The 27,943-nt window shown below is 49.4% G+C and overlaps 2 protein-coding genes across 2 annotated transcripts in view; both read left to right on the forward strand.

The window, feature by feature from the left end:
* The first annotated feature begins 4,640 nt into the window (after window positions 1-4,640).
* PIAS2 (protein inhibitor of activated STAT 2) overlaps window positions 4,641-27,943 on the forward strand; it is a 70,499-nt gene continuing 47,196 nt past the window's right edge. The window contains exon 1 of the mRNA XM_068665704.1: window positions 4,641-4,771. Within this exon, the coding sequence (XP_068521805.1) occupies window positions 4,641-4,771 (131 nt within the window). The remainder of the gene's footprint in view (window positions 4,772-27,943) is intronic.
* Window positions 8,620-27,943, forward strand: part of KATNAL2 (katanin catalytic subunit A1 like 2) — a 177,946-nt gene continuing 158,622 nt past the window's right edge. The window contains exon 1 of the mRNA XM_068665313.1: window positions 8,620-8,715. The gene's annotated coding sequence lies outside the window, so the exon portion shown is untranslated. The remainder of the gene's footprint in view (window positions 8,716-27,943) is intronic.

Raw genomic sequence — 27,943 nt, forward strand, 5'->3', positions numbered from 1 at the left:
TTGCTATCTAAGACACCAAATGCCCTTGCTTTCAGCTGAAACAAGAGTGCATAATCAGTCAAACTCTGATTGAAATGACAGGTTCAGTGAAAGATACTTATGGAAATTCCCAGTCAGACCTGCCTATCAGTTTGCATTACAAAATAAACTGAAGTTCAGAAATAAGGACTGCATATTATCTTTTCAGCAGAGATGTGTTTGCCACCTGCGTGGGAGAAGTTGAGTTTGATGCCTACCAGCTTCTGTCCTTTTGCTACTGTAGCTTTCCTTGTGTGGAGCTTCAGAAACATGGTCTCAGTGGTTAGCCAGGATTTCTTTGTCTTTGCTATTCAATTTTAAGTTCTTAAAAAAAATCAGTTCTGCTTCATATGGAAAGAGCAAACAATGAGCTCCCAGTGGAAGGTATCAGTGTCTGGAGCATGTTCATGTTTGTGTTACAGGGCTCAGAGTCTCGCTGCTCAGGCTGGAGGAGTTTCTTGTGATGGATTATCTCTGATGGTATTTAGCAGGCAGCTCACATACAACAAACAAAAGCCAGCAGCATTTAAGACAGATGTCTTCTAGCAGCTTAATACACAGAGATGGGGCTATGAGCAGTTCCATTTTGCCACTTTTGTTTTTAGCCTCTGAAGCCTATACTTCAACAAATTATATAGGAATACCCTTCCTGAGCTTGTCCATATCATGCAGCTTACCTCTCTCTCATCATCTCATAAGAGGTATTTTGAGTAGCTGATACTTGTGATACCCGATTCTCTGGTGACGGAAGAGATCTTATTTACTGTGGTGTTAATTGCTGGCTCTGGCATGATGCTGAGTGGAGCGTGGTGTGATGTGTCCTCCCTGTGTTACCTGTAGTGTCATTGCAGTTACATTGCGTGTGGCAGAGGCCACGCCTGTGTGACTAGCAGATGGGGCTGCACACAGCACCTGATGCCCAGTGTTTGCAACATGACTTACTGTGAAGCCCATTTCCCCAGGCCCTTCTCATGTTCTGGAGGGGCTCTTTTCCTGCCCATTGCTTGCTTAAATGTGGAGTGTAAAATCTTTTTTTTTTTTTTTTTTTTTTTTAATTGTTCTCTTTGACTTGCTGCAAAGGCCTGATGCTCTGAAGGAGGCCCTTAGCTGACAAGTCAAACTCTCAAAAAGCCCCTGGGAGCAAGTGCTGGTACCATTGCTCATTCAGCCCTTCTGCACACACCGTGTGGCTGGTTTCACTCCCAACAAATAGCCCAGGCAACTTTGAGTGTCCTTTGAAAATTTGACAGTAGACTTCCTATTTCTTTCTGCTTGCACAGAGCTGCTCTGTTTCCAGTTCTGCAATGTAACTGTAGTACTGGGCTGAAGGCAGCAAACAGATTTATTTTACATGCAATGTCAGGAATGGTACCTGTGCAAGATTAGGTGCAGAAAGCCCTCTCCATTTATATATCTCTATGCTTTGCTTATTGACTTGGAGATGCAGGTGTCCTGATGCATCTATATCATATCATATCTTCTGGCCAGCTCTGATATAGCAGAGAAGGATGAGAGGACGCAGCAAACCAAAGACTGGCTGACAGTACATGGTGATTCTGGGCTGTTCACTGCAGCTCAAGCTGACCATTAGTCCAGGACGAACAATAGCTGCCAGACCCATGAGTTTGGTGCACTATCTCAAGAACAAATCACTTTGAATAGAGGGGAATAGAGATTTTCACCAAAACCTAGATGATATTAAAATCTGAAAAACTGGCATCGCACACCTTATCCACAAAGTCAAGGGAGTCCAAAGGGCTGGAGCTCCCCTGGGGGTTCCTGCCTGCAGGTCAGGGTGACCAGGTTCCTACCTTAAATGCTCTTGTTACTTTTGTTGGTTAAAATGAGGTAAGGCCAAGCCTGTGATAGCCGTGATTCTATTGCCTAAACTTCCTTAGTTCCTGCCGAAGACTAGCCCTGGCTTCAGGAGCTGGGCTGACCAGGTTGCACGTTACCTTTTGTCCTTCACCCCATGCAGTACCAATTGCAGCTGAGACAAAGTCCAGAAAGAGTCTCTGCTTGCTGCTCACACAGCTGGGTTGCTGGCACACCAGAACATTTTGCATACACTGATTTAGCTGTTGGAAAATTTCTTCCAATTATTCCTGTTGCCTTAGACAAGGGATTTTCTCCATGTTTTGTTGTCAGAATCCTTATCCCCATCTGTTACTGGTGCTCCTAGACCTCACATCTCATACATGGATAAAGCTTGCATTGGAACTTGCTTTAAGAAGCTGAAGGCTGGGGGCAGATTTTGCTCTCACTGAGGTCGGTAACAAAACTGCCATTGATTTCCTTAGGAGCAGAATCGAGCTCCTCCTGACAAAGGGGAGATTTTAGAGGAGCTGTGATGGTTGTGGACAAGGCCTTGTTGCTTTGTCCTTTCAAAAGAGAACGGTTCCCAGTGGAGGAACAATCAGAATATTTCTGTTTAAATGAATAGCTCTTAGAGCCTGCACCAAAAGGCAGTCTCCCTCTCTGCGGCTGTGAGGCTATTTGTGGTTCCGCTCGAGTGGGCAGCCGAGCTCCACCACAGCCGCTCTCTCACTCCCCCTCCTCAAAGAGGAATGCGGAGAAAATACGATGAAAAGGGCTCAAAGGTTGAGACAAGGATGAGAAAATCACTCAGTAATTATTGTAACGGGCAAAACAGACTCGGGATAAGGAGATAGTAAGATTTATTGCCTATTACTAACAAGCGAGAGAAGTGAGAAACAAAGGAAAAAAAAACAAAAGCACCTTCCCCCCCATCCACCCTCTTCCACCTCCTCCCCCCGAGCGGCGCAGGGGAACGGGGGAATGGGGGTTCTGGTCAGTCTACAGCACTTCTTCTCTGCCGCTCCTTCTCGGTCACTCTCGTCCCCTGTGCTGTGGGGTCCCACCCACGGGATGCAGTCCTTGATGAACTGATCCGGCGTGGGCTTCCCACAGGCAGCAGCTCTTCCAGAACTGCTCCAGATATGGGTCCGTACCACGGGGTCCATCCCTCAGGAGAAAACTGCTCCAACCTGGCTCCCCCACAGGCAGCAGCTCCTGCCAGGTCACCTGCTCCTGCGTGGTCTCCTCTCCACGGGCTACAGGTCCGGCCCGGAATCTGCTCCGGCAGGGGTCTTCCACAGGCGGCAGCCTCCATCAGTGCAGGGCCACCTGCTCCACCGTGGTCTCCTCCACGGTCTGCAGCATGGATCCCTGCTCCACCGTGGTACTCCATGGGCTGCAGGGGGACATCCTGCTTCACCATGGTCCTCACCACAGGCCGCAGGGGACTTCTGCTCCGGCGCCTGGAGCACCTCTCCCCCTCCTTCTGCACTGACCTTGGCACCTGCAAGGCTGTTCCTCACTCCCTTCACTCTCCCGGCTGCTGTGTGGCGCAGCATTTTTTTCCCTGTCTTAAATATGCTCTCACAGAGGCGCAAAACAACATCGCTTATTGGCTCAGATCTGGAAAACAATGGGGCCCTTCCCAAACATGGGGCAGCTTCTAGATCTTTCTCCCAGAAACCACCCCTATGGCTCCCTGCTACCAAAACCTTGCCACGTAAACCCACTACACTACTCAAAGCTGCCAATAAATCAGCATGCAGGAGCTGAGAGCTCTGTCCCTGAAGAGATGCACAGTGACCTTGCTTATGCTTAATCTGAAGGAATAATCAGGGGAAACAGGAGCCCAGAGAGTGAGCGGTGTCCAACCAAAGGCATTGCATTCTGCATGCAAATGCTCCAGTACCAAAGGCAGGGTATGGACAGCCCACTGCTTCACAAAATGCAGCTTTTCACAGAATCACAGAATCACAGAATTTCTAGGTTGGAAGAGACCTCAAGATCATCGAGTCCAACCTCTGACCTAACACTAACAAGTCCTCCACTAAACCATATCACTAAGCTCTACATCTAAACATCTTTTGAAGACCTCCAGGGATGGTGACTGCACCACTTCCCTGGGCAGCCCATTCCAATGCCTAACAACCCTTTCAGTAAAGAAGTTCTTCCTAACATCCAACCTAAATTTTCTGCTAGCCTGACTATATTGCTGCTCTTGTTTCTGCAGGAGATTGAATGAAATCCTCACAATCATTACATGCTTGTTCAATAATAGCACACCCCAGTCACATCTCCTCACAAGCACATTTCGTTGGAATTGCTGAGCAGAAGCAAAGAGGAGCTGACAACTATGTGTTTCCAATGTGGGTTGCTGGCACCCTGTGTTTGCCATTGGTTGCAGTTTTCTGGTTTATTTTCAGCTTCCCCCATCTGGAATATGAAAATGGGATTGAAATAAATGCTAGCAGCGGGTTTTCAAGAGAGGCTTAGAGGGAACAGAATGTCTCTCGCACAACACACCCTGCCTGCGCTGGAAGAGCTCTGAGAGATGATTTTAGATGTTCCCCGCATCTGAATATCTTGGAAACTTTACCGTGGAAGCAAGCCATTGCGTGCAATCCTGGAGCTCACATCCAAAAAGGGCAAGGAAGGGGCAGCAGGGCTGAACAATGGGATATCTTGTCCTTGGATTGCTCAGAGAAAAGCCAGCAAACGTTCCCCTTGGCTTCCCAGCAAAAAGGGTGTGAAGGGGACAATGAACTGAATTCTACCCAGCGGAGCTTCAGTGGCTTTTCAGAAGGATGGGATACACTGACCCTTCGTCAAGCAGGGATTTGCTGAGAAACAGAACTTTGTTCTTCATATTCATCTGCGCCTTTGCCATGGTCACCTTGCTGCAGCAGATCCTCTACAGGAGAAACTATCTCAAAAGGTAAGGGTGTGGGAAGGAATGGGAAAAGTTGTCTGATGGGACTGGATGGAGGCAGAGATCGAGCCTTACCATTACACCGGTTCAAACCACTTCCTGGTGTTACACTGACAATATTAATAGGTTGTCAGTCTGGGAGAGTGCATCTGGTGTCTGTAGTGTCTGATAGATTATTAATAACAGGTAACAGTGGGCAGGTAGGCATATAATGACTTGTGTGTTTCTTAGATTGTGGTTTAGTCCTCAGATATTATTAAATTCTAGGTCTTATTTTACTTAAGCTAGACTGACTTGTATCACCTGAGTATCTGCCCCGATCAGACCCTGCCATATAAGCATTTCTCCTTACGTAAATTCAAGCTGAAAGGGCTTGAATTAAGACAGCGTGGTCATTGGCTAAACTTTAGCGTCATTAGAAACAAACATGATGCAGTTCCTAAAATCAAAGTAGCAATACAGTTCCAAATACCAAAGAGAGCACTTTATTTTCTCAGTGCTATATTCTCACGAATATACTGCTGAGACTGCTTTGTTGTAGAGCACATCAGCCTTTGATCTGCAAGTGGTCCTGCTCTTATTACAGCAAGCACCAGTAGGGATCTACGGGTATTTAACCTTGACCCACGCAGAGTTTATTTTACTAAAATCTAGTTTGAAGAGTTGTGGCTTGTATGATTTTAATTAAAGCCCGTTTCTCTTACAGGCTTGGAGGTAAGTGGGTTTCAGTAACATAGGCAGCTGCTGTGGAATTTTTTAGTGGCATTTAGTTGAAACTTGCCAAAAGAGATCAGTGGTTTGGTTCTTGCCAGGTTTACAACTCATGTAGTTGTTTGCCTTGTGCCAAGAGCAAGCAAAATGCTGACAAATCAGCAAATGTTTCTCACGGGAGGGGGGGGGGGGGGGAGGGGGGCAGTGGGAATACCAAGCATGATATTAATATGTATAGACAAAAGTGTTGTAGATTAGCAAGGAGCAATTTGTGTGCCCTGTGAAGCTTTGGCTGAGGGACTCTGGTTTTGGGCACCTCACTGCCAGAAAGATGTGGCTCAGTTGGAAGGAACCAAAGGAAAGCAGCAGGTGTAGAAAACATGGCAAATAACTGGGCTTGTTTTCCTTGGGGTAAATTGAGGGGAGACATGGTAACTGGCTTGAAATACCCAGTATCTGCGAAGATGCAGGTAATGAACACATCTCTCTGACAGCTCCTGAGATGACAAGAAGTGATAAGCTTAAATTACAGCAGGAAAGATTTGAGTTTAACCATGAGGGAAAGTTTTTAAGGATTTAAAGGATAAGGCTAGCTAAGAGAGTATAAAATCTCCACCTTTGGGGGCTTCTGGGACCAATTAGGTAGACCAGGGTAGTACTGAGCTGCCTTGTCGAGAAGATAACTTGATGGCCAGCTGAGGTCTCATCTTGCCTTCCTTTCTTAGTTTTTCCCACTTGTCCTAGGGGCCTTGTAGCCAGTACTTTCTTTCCTAAGTGTAAATGACTGCAACAGGATAAGAGCACTGAAATTAAAATCAGCCAAGTAAAATTAAAATGGTGAGAAGATAGAACTAAGATACAACCGGAAGCCTGTCCTGTTGTCAGAGGCTGTCAGGGAATGGAAAAAAGGGTGATGTCCAATTCTCAGATGTGTTAGGAAAAAGTTTGGTTTCCAGCACTGCCATCCATGGGGTTCAAGCAGGGACGTGTGCATATGTTTTGTCACTTTGACTGCAAAACACTATTTTTTTTTATTTCAGCTTGTAACAATTTGTCATTTTTCCTTCTTTTTTTATCACATGAAAGAGCCTCAAAGAGGGTTTCCCCCTCACTTAGTGCAGGGAAAAAACACTGAGCCTCCTTTCTGCTGGGAAGTGGTAGTTCCCATCCATCGTGGAAATAAAAATGCAGGATGTGGCAGTGTCAGGCTGCCAGTTCTTAACGATATAAAAGTAATTTACCTGCCAGCGTATATCGTTACCTTAATATCATCATGAGGGTGCTTCTTCACTTTTTCTTTCCCTAAAGAACATTGCAGTGACTGTTCCCATGTTGGTTTTCTGCTGGCTGCTCCATGCAGGGCTGGCTGTAACCTTTGATGGGTCTCTCCTTTCACAAACCTCCCACATTCAGTGCTCTGCTAGAAGCTGATGCTGGCTGCTCCTTGGACGCATTGTAGCATGCACCCCCAGGGACCATGGTGGAGCTGGTGGTTTTGGAGAGCATCCTTGTAGAAAGGAAGTGGGATATTTATAGCTTAATTGCTGCTTGCCAAGCCGGAGCTTGGGGATACTGCCTAAACCTAAAGCCATTCACTTGCCAGGATTCAACATGCTGCCTTTGCTGTCGTCCCAACATCTGCAACAACAACAGGCCTCTGGGCCTCTTCCCAAGGCAGCAGCAAGAAATTCAGTAGTATATTTAGAGAAACCTGAAAATTGTCCTGACATACTATACCAGTAAACGTACGGTGCTTTTAAGCCTAAATAGAGTACAGGGTTGTCTCGTTTCTCTGCAAGAGGATGGGGGTAGTGGCTGAAGGCCAGCGAGGACTAAAGCAAACAGCTGAAACAAGCAGCTTGGGCACAACACAGGGGAATGCAGAGATGGGACTGTTCCCAGTAAGTGGTGTGGACATCTTTCTGAAAGTGAGATGGAAAGAAGCAGGGAATGAGCTGGTTTTATTGCCATAAACCCCCCGAAGATCCCTGTGAGGGTGCTGTGGAGGCTGGTGGTCCTGCATCCACCCGTGGCCATGCTCCCAAGCCTGGCTGCAGGGATGACAGGACTACAGGCAGGAGAGGATGTTCCAGGAAAGAAACTCTGGTCAGAGGAATTCGAGAAGGGGTCCAACCTCCAATCAGGTCCTCTCTTTCCCTTTAATGAGCCATTAATGAGCTCCTGGTGTCACCGGGCAAAGGGGAGAACATAGAGATCAGATTTCTAGGTATTCACACATTTTTCACCCACCATATAATGTTCTCTGCTCCTTTACCTGCTGTTTTATAATGTGCTATTGGAAAGCTGAATCCTGCCCCTTTTTCTCCCTTTTTCCTTTTGGCTTTTCTTCCTCTTTCCCATCCTTTAGCAGGATGAATGTCAGTGCCCTCAGCAAGGCCAGTCTCTCATCCCAAAAACAGCTAATGTCTTAACAAGAGACTTAAACTCCAGGCTGGAGAACGACTTCGAGAAGCTCTGGTCTCTGTAGATCCTGATCCTGAGTAAAAAGCATGATGAAATGAGACATAATTAAGGGACTTTAATACAGATCTCTGGGGTAATGTCCTGGTTTCAGTTAGAACAGAATTAATTTTCTTCCTAGTAGCTGGTGGAATGCTGTGTTTTGGCTTAGGATGAGAAGAGTGCTGATAACACCCTGATGCTTTAATTGTTGCAGAGCAGTGCTTATACTAAGCCAAGGACATCTCAGCCTTTTGCTCTGTCCTGCCAACGGGCAGGCTGGGGGTGCAGTAAGAGCTGGGAGGGGACAGACCCAGGACAGGTGACCCAAACTAGCCAAAGGGGTATTCCATACCATCTGACGTCATGCTAAACAATATATAGGGGTGGCTAGCCGGGGGGAGGGAGCCGGACTGCTCGGGGTTAGGCTGGGCATCGGTCAGCGAGTGGTGAGCAATTGCATTGTGCATCACTTGTTTGTACATATTATTATTATTTCCCTATTATCACCATTGTATTATTATTGTTATTATTGTTATTATTATTTTGTTATTATTATTTTCCTGTCTTATTAAACTGTCTTTATCTCAACTCACGGGCTTCACTTTTCCATTTCTCTCCCCCGTCCCAGAGAGGGAGGGGGGAGGGTGAGCGAACGGCTGCGTGGTGTTTAGCTGCCGGCTGGGTTAAACCACGACAGTCCTTTTGGCGCCCAACGTGGGGCCCGAAAGGTTGAGATAACAGCAGATCTGACCAGAGTGTGTTAAACTAAAATTGGTGTAAGTATTAGACCTGCTTAATAGTCACTTGTCATAATGCTGATTGCTTTAATCTCAAGTCTGCTGCGCCTGTTTTCCAAATTGAGTATTATAGTACATTATTTTCCGTATTTGCTCTCTGTCGTGTTGTTTATCCTCTCCGGGCCCTGGTTTCAGATCATTATGGTACTGTGTGTTGTAGCAATGGCTTATGAGACGATTAAATATCTGGTCATGACTCTAATTTGGTATTTGTACTCAGTAACATCGTCGACTCTGTACTTTGGAAACTGTATCTTGGAAACTATTAGCAATTATACCTATTGTTTTTTTCCATTAGGGAGTCAATCTGTGGAGGGGAAAGGCGAAGATATTTTTTCTTACTCGATCACTCTCCCTTTCTCCTTCACCACCCCCTTATCCTCCTTGATCACTCTCCCTTTCTCCTTCACCACCCTCTTATCCTCCGAGATTGTTACAATAGCTCTTCAAGATACTGAATATCCTTGGGATACTCAGACCAGCATGGTCTTGTTGTTATGCCTCCTGAATGTGCTTCAGGTTTTGCTTAAAGTTAAACAACTACTTAGGAAGCTCATCCGGAGATCTGCCCGGAGGCAGGATAGTTGTGGGTGCCAGGGAGTATGGGAGGATATGGGCGGGCATCTAGAGCAGTTGGCACCCCCAGTGTTTTGGAAATTCACCCCTGAACAATGGCAAAATCCTCAAAAACTGGCAGAATGCTTGAAAAAAAGGTGTCATGATTCTGGCAGTTCCAAATTACACAAATCATTGTAACGTGCTGGGGCCTGGCTCATGCCTATCGAGCTGCCATTGATACTACTATCAACTTAGTGACAGACCCTGCGGCCACTCCAAGTCCTGTGACAGATCCAACGGCCACTGCGACCCCTACGGAGGACTCTGCAGCCGCTCCAGTTCTAGGGCTTGCAGCCACTTCCGTTCCAGTTCCTGCAGCTGCTACAACTCCAGTTCCTGAAGCCGCTCCAGTTCCAGCTCCTACAGCCGCTCCAGTCCCAGTTCCTGCAGCTGCTCCAGCTCCAGTTCCTGCAGAGAGTATTCCAATCCCTGCGGCAGACCCTGTAACGGGGTCAGAGAAACGAGCTGTAGCAGTGCAAGCTGACCCTGCAGAGAAGGTGAAAAAATGGTATAGAGATTCAGGTCATTTAGAACGCAGAGAGTCTTCTGCCAAATCTAGGTATAGAGACGACGACGATGCTGGGCCATCAGGGATTCAGGAGGAGGAAGATGAGGATGCCGAAAAATCAACAGTAACTACCCGAAACCTAAACGAGCGTGAGCTACGAGATGTGCGAAAAGATTTTGGTCATTGCATAGGTGAACAGCTTGTCACCTGGCTGCTCCGGTGCTGGGACACTGGAGCCAATTGTGTGGAATTAGACGGCAGGGAAGCCAGGCGGCTGGGATCCCTTGCTAGAGAGGAAGGAATTGACAATCAATTGCAGATGGAGAACAATCTCACAGCCTCTGGAGGCGTCTCCTCTCAGCTGTGAGGGAAAGGTATCCCTTCAAGGAAGAACTTTTATGTCTACCAGGCAAGTGGACCACTATGGAGAAGGGAATCCAGTACCTGAGGGAATTAGCCGTACGGGAAGTGATTTATGAGGATCCAGACCTCAGACAAACATCCAAAGATGCAGATGAATTCAAGTGCACACAACCCATGTGGCGGAAGTTTATACGGAGTGCACCATCATTATATGCCAGCTCATTGGCAATAATGGCTTGGAAAGAGGATGAGGAACCCACAGTGGATGAAGTGGCTAAACAACTCCGGCAGTACAAAGAAAGTCTCTCTTCTTCCTTACAGGCCTGCGTCTCAGCTGTGGAGAAACTTTCTGAAGAGGTCCACCAACTTGAAGAGAGATTATTCTCCTCTGCACCTGTACAAAGCAGTGTCTCAGCTATCAGGGGTAGGCGTTCATCCACACAAGGAAGACGATATGGTGGGTACTCACCCCGTGCCACCCTGTGGTTTTAGTTACGAGACCATGGAGAGGACATGAGAAAATGGGATGGAAAATCTACCGCGACCCTAGAGGCACGGGTACGTGAGTTGCAAAAGAAAACAATCCGGAAAAAGGGATTCTCTGAAAAGTTTGCTGCTCCAACTTCCAGCAGACAGTCCTTCAAACACAGAAACGAAGAAGATTCTGACCAGGATTAGGGGGGCCCTGCCTCCAGCCAGGGGGAGGAAAAGACAATCGAGTTTATTGGACTGTGTGGATTCAATGGCCTGGCACGTCACGCGCACAGAAGTATAAGGCTTTAGTAGACACCGGTGCACAATGTACTCTAATGCCATAGAGATATAAAGGGCCAGAGCCTATCTGTATTTGTGGAGTGACAGGGGGATCTCAGCAGTTGACTGTATTGGAGGCTGAAGTGAGTCTGACTGGGAATGAGTGGGAAAAGCACTGCATTGTGACTGGCCCGGATGCCCCATGTATCCTTGGCATAGACCACCTTAGAAGAGGATATTGCAAGGACCCAAAAGGGTTCTGGTGGGCTTTTGGCATAGCTGCCTTAGAGACAGAGGGCATTAAACAATTATCTACCTTGCCTGGTCTCTCAGAGGACCCCTCTGTTGTGGGGTTGTTGAGGGTCAAAGAACAGCAAGTGCCAATCGCTAGCACAACTGTGCACCGGCGGCAATATCGCACCAACCGAGACTCCCCGATTCCCATCCAAAAGCTAATTCGTCAACTGGAGAGCCAAGGAGTGATCAGCAAAACTCATTCACCTTTCAATAGTCCCATATGGCCATTTGCCGAGGCGATCGGCTCCGGGGCAGACGCGTTCTGCAGCGGAGCGGGGGATCGGGCCAGGCAGGGCTAACTTTGCGGCATCGAGCCGACTTCAGGGAGCCGCCAGGACCCGGCAGCCCTCGTGAGGGAGGCTGACGAGGCGAAGGCGGAGCCAGCAGCGCCCCCTTCCCGGCCGTTCAAAAGCAGCCCCTAGGGAGCGCGAGCGACCAGGAGCGCGGCGACCAGGACGGGCAAACAGGGCGTAGCGCGTCAGAGGGGAGTGGCGCGGCAGTTCGCGCAGGCAGGGCGAGCAGGAAGGGCGGAGAGCAACCCCCTGCCCACAGGAACACCTCTTAACGACAGTCTTTAGCTAGGTGATAATGGTCTCCACCAGGCACGGAGCGCTCTGCAGGAGGTCGGTATACACCCAGACCGACTGCCCGTTAAAGAATGCAGCGGTTCAGGTCACCGGATGCAGGGAGTGTCAGAGCCTGCTGCTGCCATCGGCGGGAGGCAGAGACGCTGCGTGCGTGAGGTGTGAGCAGGTGGACGACCTGATCCGCATGGTGGCGGAGCTCAAGGAGGAGGTGGAGAGGTTGAGGGCCATCAGGGAGTGTGAGCGGGAGATAGACTTGTGGAGTAACTCCCTGCAGGGCCTCAAGGAGAGGTACCAGGATGAGACACCCCAAATGGGGGTGGACCCCCTGCCCTGTCACCGTCGGGCAGAGGGAGGGGATCTGGGAGGTGAGGAGGAATGGAGACAGGTCCCTGCTCGACATCGCAGGCGATGCCCTCCCCTTCCGGCCCCACCTTCCCAGGTGCCCTTACGGAACAGGTTTGAGGCCCTGGAGATTGACAGACCAGCAACTGAGGAAGAGGTCGAAAGTGTTCCCAGGAGGATGCCTAGGGCGAGGAGGTCGACTCCACGCCTCAGGACTGCCTCCACCAAGAAAGACAGGAGGGTGATTGTTGTGGGAGACTCTGTCCTTAGGGGAACAGAGGGTCCTATTTGTCGGCCTGACCCTACCCGTAGGGAAGTCTGCTGCCTCCCTGGGGCCAGGGTCAGGGACGTTGCCAAGAAAGTCAAGCGCCTGGTACGGCCCACTGACTACTACCCGCTACTGGTCTTTCAGGCTGGTAGCGATGAAGTAGCAAAGAGAAGTCCGAAGGCGATCAAAAGAGACTTTAGGGATTTGGGGCGACTACTTAGAGGATCAGGGGCACAGGTTGTGTTTGCCTCTGTCCTTCCGATAGGGGGGATCGAAGCTGAAAGGTGTGCTGTTCACATAAACTCGTGGCTTCGAGACTGGTGTGACCGGCAGAACTTTGGGTTCTTTGATCACGGGAAGGTCTATGCTACACCGGGCCTGATGGCACCGGATGGGATGGGCCTCTCTCGGAGAGGGGTTAGGATCTTTGGTCAGGAGTTGGCAGGACTGATAGATAGGGCTTTAAACTAGAGTCGAAGGGGGAAGGGGCTAAAACCAGGCACGCCGGTGAAGACCTAAGGGATGGTATGCTAGAATCAGAGGGGCTGTGTGCCAGTGAGGTCCTTCGGTTAGATCCACAAGGTGCTGAGTGTAAGGAGACGCACCTGAAATGCTTCTACACGAACGCATGCAGTACGAGGAATAAAATGGATGAGCTAGAAGTCCTGGCCCGGTCCCGCAACTACGACATCATCGGCATAAGCAAAACCTGGTGGGATGAGTCCTGTGACTGGGGTGTTGCGATAGATGGTTACAGGCTCTTCAGGAGGGACAGGCAGGGTAGGCGAGGTGGTGGGGTGGCGATGTATGTGAAGCAGGGGCTGGACTGTGTGGAACTTCAGGTCGGCGATGGGAAAGTTGAGAGCCTCTGGGTAAGGATCAAGGGACGAACGAATAAAGGGGATGTCGTTGTGGGAGTCTATTACAGACCGCCTGGCCAGGACGATAGCGCCGATAAATTATTCTTTACAGAACTAAGAGAGGCCTCAAGATTAACTCCCCTTGTCCTTATGGGGGACTTCAACCTGCCAGACGTTAACTGGGAGTGCCACACGGCTGACACGAGCAAGTCCAGGAGGTTCATGAAGCACCTAGATGATAACTTCTTGGTGCAGGTGCTAACGGAGCCAACTAGGAAAGGTGCCCTCCTAGACCTGTTGCTAGAAAACAGAGAGGGTCTGGTGGGAGATGTGGTGATTGGTGGCCGCCTCGGTCATAGTGACCATGAAGTGGTTGAGTTCAAAATTTACGGTGACAGAAGGAAAAGTGCCACCAAAACCTCATCCCTAGATATGGGGAAGGCGGACTTCAGGCTGCTCAGGGAACTAGTCAGCAAGGTCCCCTGGGAAGCTGCTCTTGAAGGCCTCGATGTCCACCAGTGCTGGTCATTCTTTAAGCGATGCCTCCTAGAAGAACAAGAACAGGCAGTTCCTAAATATCGCAAGTCAGGCAGGCGGGGCAGGAGGCCGGCATGGCTGACCAGGAACATTCTGATGGAGATTAGGCGGAAACAGAGAGTGTTTTGCTACTGGAAGGAGGGCCAGGTGACATGGAAAGAATACAGGGATGCTGTTCGTGTTTGTAGGAAGAAAATTCGTGTGGCTAAAGCACACCTAGAGTTGAAGCTGGCTGTGTCTGTGAGAGATAATAAAAAGGGTTTTTTTAGATATGTGAATGGAAAAAGGAGAACTAAAGAATACATAGGGCCGCTCCTTGATAGGGAAGGTCTCCTCACAGACAATGACATAGGCAAAGTAGAGACGCTTAACGCCTTCTTTGCCTCTGTCTTCAAGGCCGATGATGGGCTTCGGGACCCAGGGTGCCCTGAGCTGGAGGACCGGGACGGTGGGGATGACAAACTCCCAACCGACCCTGAACGTGTGCGGGATTTGCTACTCCACCTGGATCCCTACAAGTCCATGGGTCCGGATGGGATTCATCCCCGGGTGCTGAAAGAGCTGGCGGACGTCATCGCGGAACCTCTCTCAATTATTTTTCAACGATCCTGGGAGTCTGGAGAGGTCCCGGTAGACTGGAAGCTGGCAAATGTTGTGCCGATTTTCAAGAAGAAGGGTCAGAAAGAAGACCCTAGCAATTACAGGCCTGTCAGTCTCACGTCAGTGCCTGGTAAAATCATGGAGAAGATGGTTCTCGAACTTATTGAGGCGCACCTGGGGGACAAAGCAGTCATTGGTCCCAGCCAGCATGGGTTTGTGAAGGGTAGGTCCTGCCTAACTAACCTGATTTCCTTTTATGATAAGATCACCCGTATGGCGGACCAAGGGAAACCAGCTGATGTGATTTTTTTGGACTTCAGCAAGGCTTTTGACACGGTTTCCCATAGGATCCTACTGGACAAAATGTCCACCATACAGCTAAATAAAAACATCATACGATGGGTGAGCAATTGGCTAACGGGCAGGGCCCAAAGGGTTATGGTAAATGGGGCTGCGTCAGGCTGGCGGGCGGTCACCAGTGGGGTCCCTCAAGGCTCCATTTTAGGGCCAGTACTTTTCAATATTTTTATAAATGATCTGGATGTAGGAATAGAAGGTATTTTGAGCAAGTTTGCTGATGACACCAAACTTGGAGGAGTTATGGACTCGAATGAGGGTGGAAAGGCCTTGCAGAGGGATCTGGATAGGTTGGAGAGCTGGGCGATCACCAACCGCATGAAGTTCAATAAGAGCAAGTGCCGGGTCCTGCACCTGGGACGGGGAAACCCTGGCTGCACGTACAGACTGGGCGATGAGACGCTGGAGAGCAGCCTAGAAGAGAGGGATCTGGGGGTCGTGGTAGACAGCAAGTTGAATATGAGCCAGCAGTGTGCCCTGGCAGCCAGGAGGGCCAACCGTGTCCTGGGGTGCATCAAGCACGGCATCGCTAGTAGGTCGAGGGAGGTGATTGTCCCGCTCTACTCTGCGCTGGTGCGGCCTCACCTCGAGTACTGTGTGCAGTTCTGGGCACCACAGTATAAAAAGGACATAAAACTGTTGGAGAGTGTCCAGAGGAGGGCTACGAAGATGGTGAAAGGCCTGGAGGGGAAGACGTACGAGGAACGGCTGAGGGCACTGGGCCTGTTCAGCCTGGAGAAGAGGAGGCTGAGGGGAGACCTCATCGCAGTCTACAACTTCCTCGTAAGGGGGTGTCGAGAGGCAGGAGACCTTTTCTCCATTAACACCAGCGACAGGACCCGCGGGAACGGGGTTAAGCTGAGGCAGGGGAAGTTTAGGCTTGACATCAGGAGGGGGTTCTTCACAGAGAGAGTGGTTGCACACTGGAACAGGCTCCCCAGGGAAGTGGTCACTGCACCGAGCCTGACTGAATTTAAGAAGAGATTGGACTGTGCACTTAGTCACATGGTCTGAACTTTTGGGTAGACCTGTGCTGTGTCAAGAGTTGGACTTGATGATCCTTAAGGGTCCCTTCCAACTCAGGATATTCTATGATTCTATGATTCTATGATTCTATATGGCCAGTGCGAAAGTCTAATGGCGAGTGGAGGCTAACGGTGGACTATCGTGGCCTGAACGAAGTCACGCCACCACTGAGTGCTGCAGTGCCGGACATGCTAGAACTTCAGTACGAACTGGAATCGAAGGCAGCCAAGTGGTACACCACAATTGATATCGCTAATGCACTTTTCTCCATCCCTCTAGCAGCAGAGTGCAGGCCACAGTTTGCTTTCACTTGGAGGGGAGTCCAATATGCTTGGAATCGGCTGCCCCAGGGGTGGAAACACAGCCCTACCATTTGCCATGGGCTGATCCAGTCTGCGCTGGAGCAGGGGGAAGCTCCTGAACACCTGCAGTACATTGATGACATCATTGTGTGGGGTGACACAGCAGAGGAAGTTTTCAAGAAAGGAAAGAAAATAGTCCAAATCCTTCTGAAAGCCGGTTTTGCCATAAAACAAAATAAAGTCAAAGGACCTGCACGAGAGATCCAGTTTTTAGGAATAAAATGGCAAGATGGACGTCGTCAAATCCCAATGGATGTGATCAACAAAATAACAGCTATGTCTCCACCAACTAGCAAAAAAGAAACACAGACTTTCCTAGGTGTTGTGGGGTTTTGGAGAATGCACATCCCAAATTACAGTCTGATTGTAAACCCGCTCTACCAAGTAACCCGTAAGAAGAATGAGTTTGAATGGGGCCCTGAGCAACGACAAGCCTTTGAACAAATCAAGCAGGAAATAGTTCATGCAGTAGCCCTTGGGCCAGTCCGAACAGGACCAGATGTAAAGAATGTGCTCTACACTGCAGCCGGGGAGAACGGCCCCACCTGGAGCCTCTGGCAGAAAGAACCTGGGGAAACTCGAGGTCGGCCCCTGGGGTTTTGGAGTCGGGGATACGAAGGATCTGAGGCCCGCTACACTCCAACCGAAAAGGAGATATTGGCAGCATATGAAGGAGTTCGATCTGCTTTGGAGGTGGTCAGTACTGAAGCGCAGCTCTTCCTGGCACCCCGACTGCCGGTACTAGGCTGGATATTCAAAGGAAGGGTCCCCTCTACGCATCATGCAACTGATGCTACCTGGAGCAAGTGGGTTGCACTGATTACTCAGCGGGCTCGAATAGGAAACCCCAGTCGCCCAGGAATCTTGGAAGTGATTATGGACTGGCCAGAAGGCAAATACTTTGGGATATCATCAGAGGAGGAGGTAGGTCGTGCTGAAGAAGCCCCACTGTACAACCAGTTACCAGAGAATGAAAAGAAATATGCCCTGTTCACTCATGGGTCCTGTCGTATTGTGGGAAAGCATTGGAGATGGAAGGCTGCTGTATGGAGTCCTACACGACGAGTTGCAGAAGCTGCTGAGGGAGAAGGTGACTCGAGTCAGTTTGCAGAAGTGAAGGCCATTCAGCTGGCTTTAGATATTGCTGAACGAGATAGGTGGCCAGTTCTCTCTCTCTCTACTGATTCATGGATGGTAGCAAATGCCCTGTGGGGATGGTTACAGCAATGGAAGCAAAACAACTGGCAGCGCAGGGGCAAACCCATCTGGGCTGCTGCATTGTGGCAAGATATTGCTGCTCGGGTAGAGAACCTGGCTGTAAAGGTACACCATGTAGATGCTCATGTGCCCAAGAGTTGGGCTACTGAAGAACATCAAAACAACCAGCAGGTGGATCAGGCTGCTAAGATTGAAGTAGCTCAGGTGGACCTGGATTGGCAGCATAAAGGTGAATTATTTATAGCCTGATGGGCCCATGACACCTCAGGCCATCAAGGTAGAAATGCAACATACAGGTGGGCTCGTGATCAAGGGGTGGACCTGACCATGGACGCTATAGCACAGGTTATTCATGACTGTGAAACATGTGCTACAGTCAAGCAAGCCAAACGGTCAAAGCCTCTTTGGTATGGAGGACGGTGGCTGAAATATAAATATGGAGAGGCCTGGCAGATTGATTACATCACACTCCCTCAAACTCGCAATGGCAAGCGCCACGTACTTACAATGGTGGAAGCAACCACCGGATGGCTGCAAACATATCCTGTGCCTCATGCCACCGCCCGGAACACTATCCTGGGCCTTGAAAAGCAAGTCCTATGGCAACATGGCACCCCAGAAAGAATAGAGTCAGACGATGGGACTCATTTCCGAAACAACCTTATAGACACTTGGGCCAAAGAGCATGGTATTGAGTGGGTGTATCACATCCCCTATCATGCACCAGCCTCCGGGAAAGTTGAACGATACAATGGACTGTTAAAGACTACATTGAAAGCAATGGGCGCTGGGACATTCAAAAATAGGGATACGCATTTGGCAAAGGCCACCTGGTTAGTCAATACTAGGGGATCTGCCAACAGAGCTGGACCTGCCCAATCAAACCTGTTACGTGCTGTAGAAGGGGATAAAGTTCCTGTAGTGCACATGAGAAATGTGCTGGGGAAGACAGTCTGGGCTACTCCTGCCTCGGGAAAAGGCAAACCCATTCGTGGAATTGCTTTTGCTCAGGGACCTGGATGCACATGGTGGGTAATGCAAAAGGATGGGGAGGTCCGGTGTGTACCTCAAGGGGATTTAATACTGGGTGAGAATAGCCCATGAATTGAGTTGTACCATGTTAATTATTATATAATACTGTATGTTATCACTACTATGACTGCTATATACCATAGATGAAAATGGCGATTAATTAGAATGTACGGGAAAGAGTGTAACCTGAGTGTAGCCTGGAGAACAAGTCCTACGAGGAGCGGCTGAGGGAGCTGGGCTTGTTTAGCCTGGAGAAGAGGAGGCTCAGGGCCTACCTTATTGCTATCTACAGATACCTCAAAGGAGGCTGTAGCGAGGTGGGGGATGGCCTGTTCTCCCACGTGCCTGGTGGCAGGATGAGGGGGAATGGGCTTAAGTTGCGCCAGGGGAGTTTTAGGTTAGATGTTAGGAAGAACTTCTTTACCAAAAGGGTTGTTAGGCACTGGAACAGGCTGCCCAGGGAGGTGGTGGAGTCACCATCCCTGGAAGTCTTTAAAAGACATTTAGATGTAGAGCTTAGGGATATGGTTTAGTGGGGACTGTTAGCGTTAGGTCAGAGGTTGGACTCGATGATCTTGAGGTCTCTTCCAACCTAGAAATTCTGTGATTCTGTGATTCTGAGCATGACATAAATGGTATGGAATAAGGGGTGGCTAGATGTCCTGGTTTCAGTTAGGACAGAGTTAATTTTCCTCCTAGTAGCTGGTAGGGTGCTATGTTTTGGCTTAGGATGAGAAGAGTGCTGATAACACCCCGATGTTTTAATTGTTGCAGAGCAGTGCTTACACCAAGCCAAAGATGTTTCAACTTCTTGCTCTGTCCTGACAATGGGTAGGCTGGGAGTGCAGCAAGAGCTGGGAGGGGACAGACCCAGGACAGCTGACCCAAACTGGCCAAAGGGGTATTCCATCCCATCTGACGTCATGCTGAAAAACAGATATAACAATTATTATTATTTTCCTGTCTTAATAAACTGTCTTTATCTCAACTCACAGGCTTCACTTTCCCGTTTCTCTCCCCCATCCCAGAAAGGGAGGGGGGAGGGTGAGCGAAAGGCTGCGTGGTGTTTAGCTGCCAGCCCCCCAGCCCCCCCTGGACCGAGAGTAATTCTGATAGAGCAGAAATATCTGCTTATCTAACTGGGATAACAACAACCCACAACACAGAAATCACATGAGAGACTCGGGTTCAGAATGAGAAAGTACTCGGGGATGAATCCTGAGGACCCAGTAGCCCAAGGGCTCTTTAAAGTTCATTTTATGATTAAAGCCTGGCAGGTATACAGAAAAAGCTCCAGAAGGTGGGAGGATGTAGTGAACAGTGTAGATAGTATGAAGGTGTATGCCAGGAGGGGAAATGAGAAGGAAAAGTAGAGAGCGAAACTAATGGCATTCACAGCGTACTGGGTAGTGAGGCAGAGGGGGAGATAGAGGGCCCAGGATGGAAAGGAGAGGAAGAGAGACAAAGGAAGGACAGACAAGGAAGGCTGAATCATAGAATCATAGAATATCCTGAGTTGGAAGGGACCCTTAAGGATCATCAAGTCCAACTCTTGACACCGCACAGGTCTACCCAAAAGTTCAGACCATGTGACTAAGTGCACAGTCCAATCTCTTCTTAAATTCAGTCAGGCTCGGTGCAGTGACCACTTCCCTGGGGAGCCTGTTCCAGTGTGCAACCACCCTCTCTGTGAAGAACCCCCTCCTGATGTCAAGCCTAAATTTCCCCTGCCTCAGCTTAACCCCGTTCCCGCGGGTCCTGTCGCTGGTGTTAATGGAGAAAAGGTCTCCTGCCTCTCGACACCCCCTTACAAGGAAGTTGTAGACTGCGATGAGGTCTCCCCTCAGCCTCCTCTTCTCCAGGCTGAACAGGCCCAGTGCCCTCAGCCGTTCCTCGTACGTCTTCCCCTCCAGGCCTTTCACCATCTTCGTAGCCCTCCTCTGGACACTCTCCAACAGTTTTATGTCCTTTTTATACTGTGGTGCCCAGAACTGCACACAGTACTCGAGGTAAGGCCTCACCAGCGCAGAGTAGAGCGGGACAATCACCTCCCTTGACCTACTAGCGATGCCGTGCTTGATGCACCCCAGGACACGGTTGGCCCTCCTGGCTGCCAGGGCACACTGCTGGCTCATATTCAACTTGCTGTCTACCACGACCCCCAGATCCCTCTCTTCTAGGCTGCTCTCCAGCATCTCATCGCCCAGTCTGTACGTGCAGCCAGGGTTTCCCCGTCCCAGGTGCAGGACCCGGCACTTGCTCTTATTGAACTTCATGCGGTTGGTGATCGCCCAGCTCTCCAACCTATCCAGATCCCTCTGCAAGGCCTTTCCACCCTCATTCGAGTCCATAACTCCTCCAAGTTTGGTGTCATCAGCAAACTTGCTCAAAATACCTTCTATTCCTACATCCAGATCATTTATAAAAATATTGAAAAGTACCGGCCCTAAAATGGAGCCTTGAGGGACCCCACTGGTGACCGCCCACCAGACTGACGCAGCCCAATTCACCAAAACCCTTTGGGCCCTGCCCGATAGCCAATTGCTCACCCATCGTATGATGTTTTTATTTAGCTGTATGGTGGACATTTTGTCCAGTAGGATCCTATGGGAAACCGTGTCAAAAGCCTTGCTGAAGTCCAAAAAAATCACATCAGCTGGTTTCCCTTGGTCCGCCATACGGGTGATCTTATCATAAAAGGAAATCAGGTTAGTTAGGCAGGACCTACCCTTCACAAACCCATGCTGGCTGGGACCAATGACTGCTTTGTCCCCCAGGTGCGCCTCAATAAGTTCGAGAACCATCTTCTCCATGATTTTACCAGGCACTGACGTGAGACTGACAGGCCTGTAATTGCTAGGGTCTTCTTTCTGACCCTTCTTCTTGAAAATCGGCACAACATTTGCCAGCTTCCAGTCTACCGGGACCTCTCCAGACTCCCAGGATCGTTGAAAAATAATTGAGAGAGGTTCCGCGATGACGTCCGCCAGCTCTTTCAGCACCCGGGGATGAATCCCATCCGGACCCATGGACTTGTAGGGATCCAGGTGGAGTAGCAAATCCCGCACACGTTCAGGGTCGGTTGGGAGTTTGTCATCCCCACCGTCCCAGTCTTCCAGCTCAAGGCACCCTGGGTCCCGAAGCCCATCATCGGCCTTGAAGACAGAGGCAAAGAAGGCGTTAAGCGTCTGTGCTTTGCCTATGTCATTGTCTGTGAGGAGACCTTCCCTATCAAGGAGCGGCCCTATGTATTCTTTAGTTCTCCTTTTTCCATTCACATATCTGAAAAAAACCTTTTTATTTTCTCTCACAGACACAGCCAGCTTCAACTCTAGGTGTGCTTTAGCCACACGAATTTTCTTCCTACAAACACGAACAGCATCCCTGTATTCTTTCCATGTCACCTGGCCCTCCTTCCAGTAGCGAAACACTCTCTGTTTCCGCCTAATCTCCATCAGAATGTTCCTGGTCAGCCATGCCGGCCTCCTGCCCCGCCTGCCTGACTTGCGATATTTAGGAATCGCCTGATCTTGTTCTTCTAGGAGGCATCGCTTAAAGAATGACCAGCACTGGTGGATATCGAGGCCTTCAAGAGCAGCTTCCCAGGGGACCTTGCTGACTAGTTCCCTGAGCAGCCTGAAGTCCGCCTTCCCCATATCTAGGGATGAGGTTTTGGTGGCACTTTTCCTTCTGTCACCGTAAATTTTGAACTCAACCACTTCATGGTCGCTATGACCGAGGCGGCCACCAATCACCACATCTCCCACCAGACCCTCTCTGTTTTCTAGCAACAGGTCTAGGAGGGCACCTTTCCTAGTTGGCTCCGTTAGCACCTGCACCAAGAAGTTATCATCTAGGTGCTTCATGAACCTCCTGGACTTGCTCGTGTCAGCCGTGTGGCACTCCCAGTTAACGTCTGGCAGGTTGAAGTCCCCCATAAGGACAAGGGGAGTTAATCTTGAGGCCTCTCTTAGTTCTGTAAAGAATAATTTATCGGCGCTATCGTCCTGGCCAGGCGGTCTGTAATAGACTCCCACAACGACATCCCCTTTATTCGTTCGTCCCTTGATCCTTACCCAGAGGCTCTCAACTTTGCCATCGCCGACCTGAAGCTCCACACAGTCCAGCCCCTGCTTCACATACATCGCCACCCCACCACCTCGCCTACCCTGCCTGTCCCTCCTGAAGAGCCTGTAACCATCTATCGCAACACCCCAGTCACAGGACTCATCCCACCAGGTTTTGCTTATGCCGATGATGTCGTAGTTGCGGGACCGGGCCAGGACTTCTAGCTCATCCATTTTATTCCTCGTACTGCATACGTTCGTGTAGAAGCATTTCAGGTGCGTCTCCTTACACTCAGCACCTTGTGGATCTAACCGAAGGACCTCACTGGCACACAGCCCCTCTGATTCTAGCGTACCATCCCTTAGGTCTTCACCGGCGTGCCTGGTTTTAGCCCCTTCCCCCTTCGACTCTAGTTTAAAGCCCTATCTATCAGTCCTGCCAACTCCTGACCAAAGATCCTTACCCCTCTCCGAGAGAGGCCCATCCCATCCGGTGCCATCAGGCCCGGTGTAGCATAGACCTTCCCGTGATCAAAGAACCCAAAGTTCTGCCGGTCACACCAGTCTCGAAGCCACGAGTTTATGTGAACAGCACACCTTTCAGCTTCGATCCCCCCTATCGGAAGGACAGAGGCAAACACAACCTGTGCGCCTGATCCTCTAAGTAGTCGCCCCAAATCCCTAAAGTCTCTTTTGATTGCCTTCGGACTTCTCGTTGCTACTTCATCGCTACCAGCCTGAAAGACCAGTAGCGGGTAGTAGTCAGTGGGCCGTACCAGGCGCTTGACTTTCTTGGCAACGTCCCTGACCCTGGCCCCAGGGAGGCAGCAGACTTCCCTACGGGTAGGGTCAGGCCGACAAATAGGACCCTCTGTTCCCCTAAGGACAGAGTCTCCCACAACAATCACCCTCCTGTCTTTCTTGGTGGAGGCAGTCCTGAGGCGTGGAGTCGACCTCCTCGCCCTAGGCATCCTCCTGGGAACACTTTCGACCTCTTCCTCAGTTGCTGGTCTGTCAATCTCCAGGGCCTCAAACCTGTTCCGTAAGGGCACCTGGGAAGGTGGGGCCGGAAGGGGAGGGCATCGCCTGCGATGTCGAGCAGGGACCTGTCTCCATTCCTCCTCACCTCCCAGATCCCCTCCCTCTGCCCGACGGTGACAGGGCAGGGGGTCCACCCCCATTTGGGGTGTCTCATCCTGGTACCTCTCCTTGAGGCCCTGCAGGGAGTTGCTCCACAAGTCTATCTCCCGCTCACACTCCCTGCCTGTGTTGCAGCCTAAATCCTAGCAGGGACAGGCTTTGAGAAGATGTTTTAAGTGTGGCCAGGCTGGCCACTTCAAACAGGAATATCCGGAGTGGAAGAAGGAGGAGAGATTGCTATTATAAATTCAGAATAGGGGAGTCAGGGCTTCTCAGAAAGCTAGTTCCCTGATAATGGAAAAAGTGTACCTCAAGGGCTCCTCAAGTGTACCTCAGTGGGGATCACTTCACAATTATCGTTACGGGCAAAACAGACATAGCATAGGAAGATTAATAAAATTTATTACCTATTTCTGACAGGCTAGAGCAGTGAGAAACAGAGAAACAAGCTGGGGGCACCTTCCCCCATCCACTCTCTTCCACCTCTTCCCTGCCCTGAGTGGTGCAGGGGAGCTAGGAGCGGGGGCTGCCATCAGTCCGTGGTGCTGCTCACAAACAGTTTCCACTCACAAAGTTTCCACTGCTCTTTCACAATCGTTCTCCCCCCTGCTCTGTTGTGGGGCCCCTCTCGTGGGGTGCCGACCTTCCTGGGGTGGTCCTGCGTGGGCTTCTCCACAGGCAGCGAAAAACAGGCTCTTTGGGAGCTGCTCCAGGTGTGGGTCTGTGCCGTGGGGTTTATTCGTCAGGAGCGGGTTGGTCTGGCTTGGGACCCCCTGGGGTCCAACCCCCACGATCACCTGCTCCTGCATGGGCTCCTCTCCACAGGCTGCAGTGTGGAGATCTGCTCCACTGTGGTACACCACAGGCTGCGGGGGTCTGCCTTCCCCACCAGGGGCCTCTCTGTGGGCCACCAGGGGGCTTCGGCTCTGGCACCTGGAACACCTCTGCGCTACACTCCCCCTCCTCTACACTGACCTTGGTGTCTGCAGGGAGGTTTCTCACTCCTCGCTCTCCCAGCTGCTGTTGTGCAGCAGTTTTTTATTTTTTGCTTTTCTTGGATGTGCTCTCACAGAGGCACAAACTGCATTGCTCAAGGCTTGGCTCTTGGCAGCGGTGGGCCCCTTTGGAGCCAGATGAAACTGGCCCTTATCTAACATGGGGCAGCTGATAGATCCTTCTCACAGGTGTTACCAGTGCAGCCCCTCCACTACCAGAGCCTCACCCTGTGAACCCAATATAATGGGGCAGCTAGGTCATTGCTGGCCTGTAAAGTATCAGGAATTAAACTAACTAATGAAACCCTAACTGCAATGGGGGTAGAAGGGACTGGGATAACAGTGCCACTTTTTGGGGACACCAAGCTGAGACTAGGGATAGAACGATCACTGGGCAGTTATTGTATGCACCCCAGGCAGGGACTAACTTGTTGGGAAAGGATTTGATAATTACATTGGGCATTCAAATAGTAAATCGTTAGACTGGAATAACGGTGTTGTTAATGGGGTTCTCTCAGACCCTGAGAGCAAAGATATATTCACCAATGACTGGAAAGACCCTGAAATGGGGGTGGAAGCAGCAATACAGATGGACAGTTTTACTTCAGGGTTTTACAGGGCCACCAATGTATTTGGGCAAGTTCTAGAACAGATTTTGGAGCAATTCCAACCTCCCGAGGAGGTGTTACTGTTACAATATGTGGATGATCTTTTATTGTCAGGACAGGAGAAAACAGCTGTGAAGGAAGCCACTAACAAGCTATTCAGCTTTCTGGGAAAACAGGGATTGAAAATATTGGAAATTAAAATTAAATTTGTAGAAAGAGTAGTCAAGTATTTAGGGTATCTAGTGTCTGAGGGGGAATGAAGAATAAATCCAGAGGGGATGCAGGGAATTGTTGAGCTACCCCTACCCAAAACTAAAAAGAACTAAAAAGTTTTAAGAGAAAGAGGTTTTTAAGGAATTAGGAGTCACAAACTCCAAAGGAAAATAGATACTCCCTGAAGGGAGAGAAATGCTGAAGAAAGTGCTAACGAGGCAAATATTAACTGTTTTGCATCAAGAGGGTCATTGGGGAATTCAAGCAATGTGTGACGCTGTGCTATGGAAATATGTATGTGTAGGAATATATATATATGCTCTGGCTGAACGAGTACGCAGGAGTTGTGTAGTATGTCAAAAGGTAAATAGGAAAATTATCCACAGTCAGCCCAAAGGGGGCGAGAACCAGGAATTCAACGCTTCCAAAATGTACAGGTAGATTTTACAGAACTCCTTAGAGTAGGTAGATTTAAATGCTTATTAGTCTCAGTAGATCATTTGTCAGGGTGAGTGGAAGCTTTCCCTTCAGTATCTGCTTCTGCGAACATGGTAACTAAAATAATTCTAGAACAAATAACTACCAGGTATGGAACTGTTGAAAATACCGACTGATCGAGGAAATCACTTTATGTCAGAAATATTGCAAGGGCTAATGTGGACTCTAGGAATCAAGTGGAAACTTCACACTCCTTGGCATCCTTCCTCTTCTGCAAGGGTGGAGAAGATCAGACAGTAAGGAAGTAATTGACTAAGTTCTGGAAACTCGGCTTCCCCAAACAAAGCGCTTACCTTTGGCACTTCTCTGAATTCAAACTGCACCAAGAAACGATGTGGGAGTTTCACCATGTGAAATATTATTTGGATTGCTGTACAAAGGGAATGAATTACCTCAATTTGAGACAATGTCCTGGTTTCAGTTAGAACAGAATTAATTTTCTTCGTAGTAGCTGGTGGAATGCTGTGTTTTGGCTTAGGATGAGAAGAGTGCTGATAACATGCTGACGTTTTAATTGTTGCAGAGCAGTGCTTATACTAAGCCAAGGACATCTCAGCTTCTTGCTCTGTCCTGCCAACGGGCAGGCTGGGGGTGCAGCAAAGAGCTGGGAGGGGACAGACCCAGGACAGGTGACCCAAACTAGCCAAAGGGGTATTCCATACCATCTGACGTCATGCTAAACAATATATAGGGGTGGCTAGCCGGGGGGAGGGGGCCGGACTGCTCGGGGTGAGGCTGGGCATCGGTCAGCAAGTGGTGAGCAATTGCATTGTGCATCACTTGTTTGTAGACACTATTATTACTTACCTATTATCACCATTGTATTATTATTATTATTATTATTTTCCTGTCTTATTAAACTGTCTTTATCTCAACTCACGGGATTCACTTTCCATTTCTCTCCCCCGTCCCAGAGAGGGAGGGGGGAGGGTGAGCGAACGGCTGCGTGGTGTTTAGCTGCTGGCCGGGTTAAACCACGACAGTCTTTTTGGCGCCCAACGAGGGGCTCGAAAGGTTGAGATAACAGCAGATCTGACCAGAGTGTGTTAAACTAAAATTGGTATAAGTATTAGACCTGCTTCATAGTCACTTGTCATAATGCTGATTGCTTTAATCTCAAGTCTGCTACGCCTGTTTTCCAAATTGAGTATTATAGCACATTATTTTCCGTATGTGCTCTCTGTCATGTTGTTTATCCTCTCCGGGCCCTGGTTTCAGATCATTATGGTACTGTGTGTTGTAACAGTGGCTTATGAGACGATGAAATATCTGGTCATGACTCTAACTTGGTATTTGTACTCAGTAACATCGTTGACTCTATACTTTGGAAACTGTATCTTGGAAACTATTAGCAATTATACCTATTGTTTTTTTCCATTAGGGAGTCAATCTGTGGAGGGGAAAGGGGAAGATATTTTTTCTTACTTGATTACTCTCCCTTTCTCCTTCACCACCCCTGTATCCTCCTGGATCACTCTCCCTTCCTCCTTCACCGCCCTCTTATCCTCCGAGCTTGTTACAATAGCTCTCCAAGATATTGAATATTCTTGGGATACTCAGACCAGCATAGTCTTGTTGTTCTGCCTCCTGAATGCACTTCAGATTCTGCTTAAAGTTAAACAACTACTTAGGAAGCTCATCCGGAGATCTGCCCGGAGGCAGTATAGTTGTGGGTGGCAGGGAGTATGGGAGGATATGGGCAGGCATCTAGAGCAGTTGGCACCCCCAGTGTTTTGGAAATTCACCCCTGAACAATTGCAAAATCCTAAAAAACTGGCAGAATGCTTGAAAAAAAGTGTAATGACTCTGGCAGTTCCAAAGTAACACAAATCATTGTAACGTGCTGGGGCCTGGCTCATGCCTATCGAGCTGCCATTGATACTGCTATCAACTTAGTGACAGAACCTGCGGCCACTCCAAGCCCTGTGACAGATCCAACGGCCACTGTGACCCCTACG

This window comes from Anas acuta, chromosome W, assembly GCF_963932015.1.
Source record: "Anas acuta chromosome W, bAnaAcu1.1, whole genome shotgun sequence".
Taxonomy (NCBI): domain Eukaryota; kingdom Metazoa; phylum Chordata; class Aves; order Anseriformes; family Anatidae; genus Anas; species Anas acuta.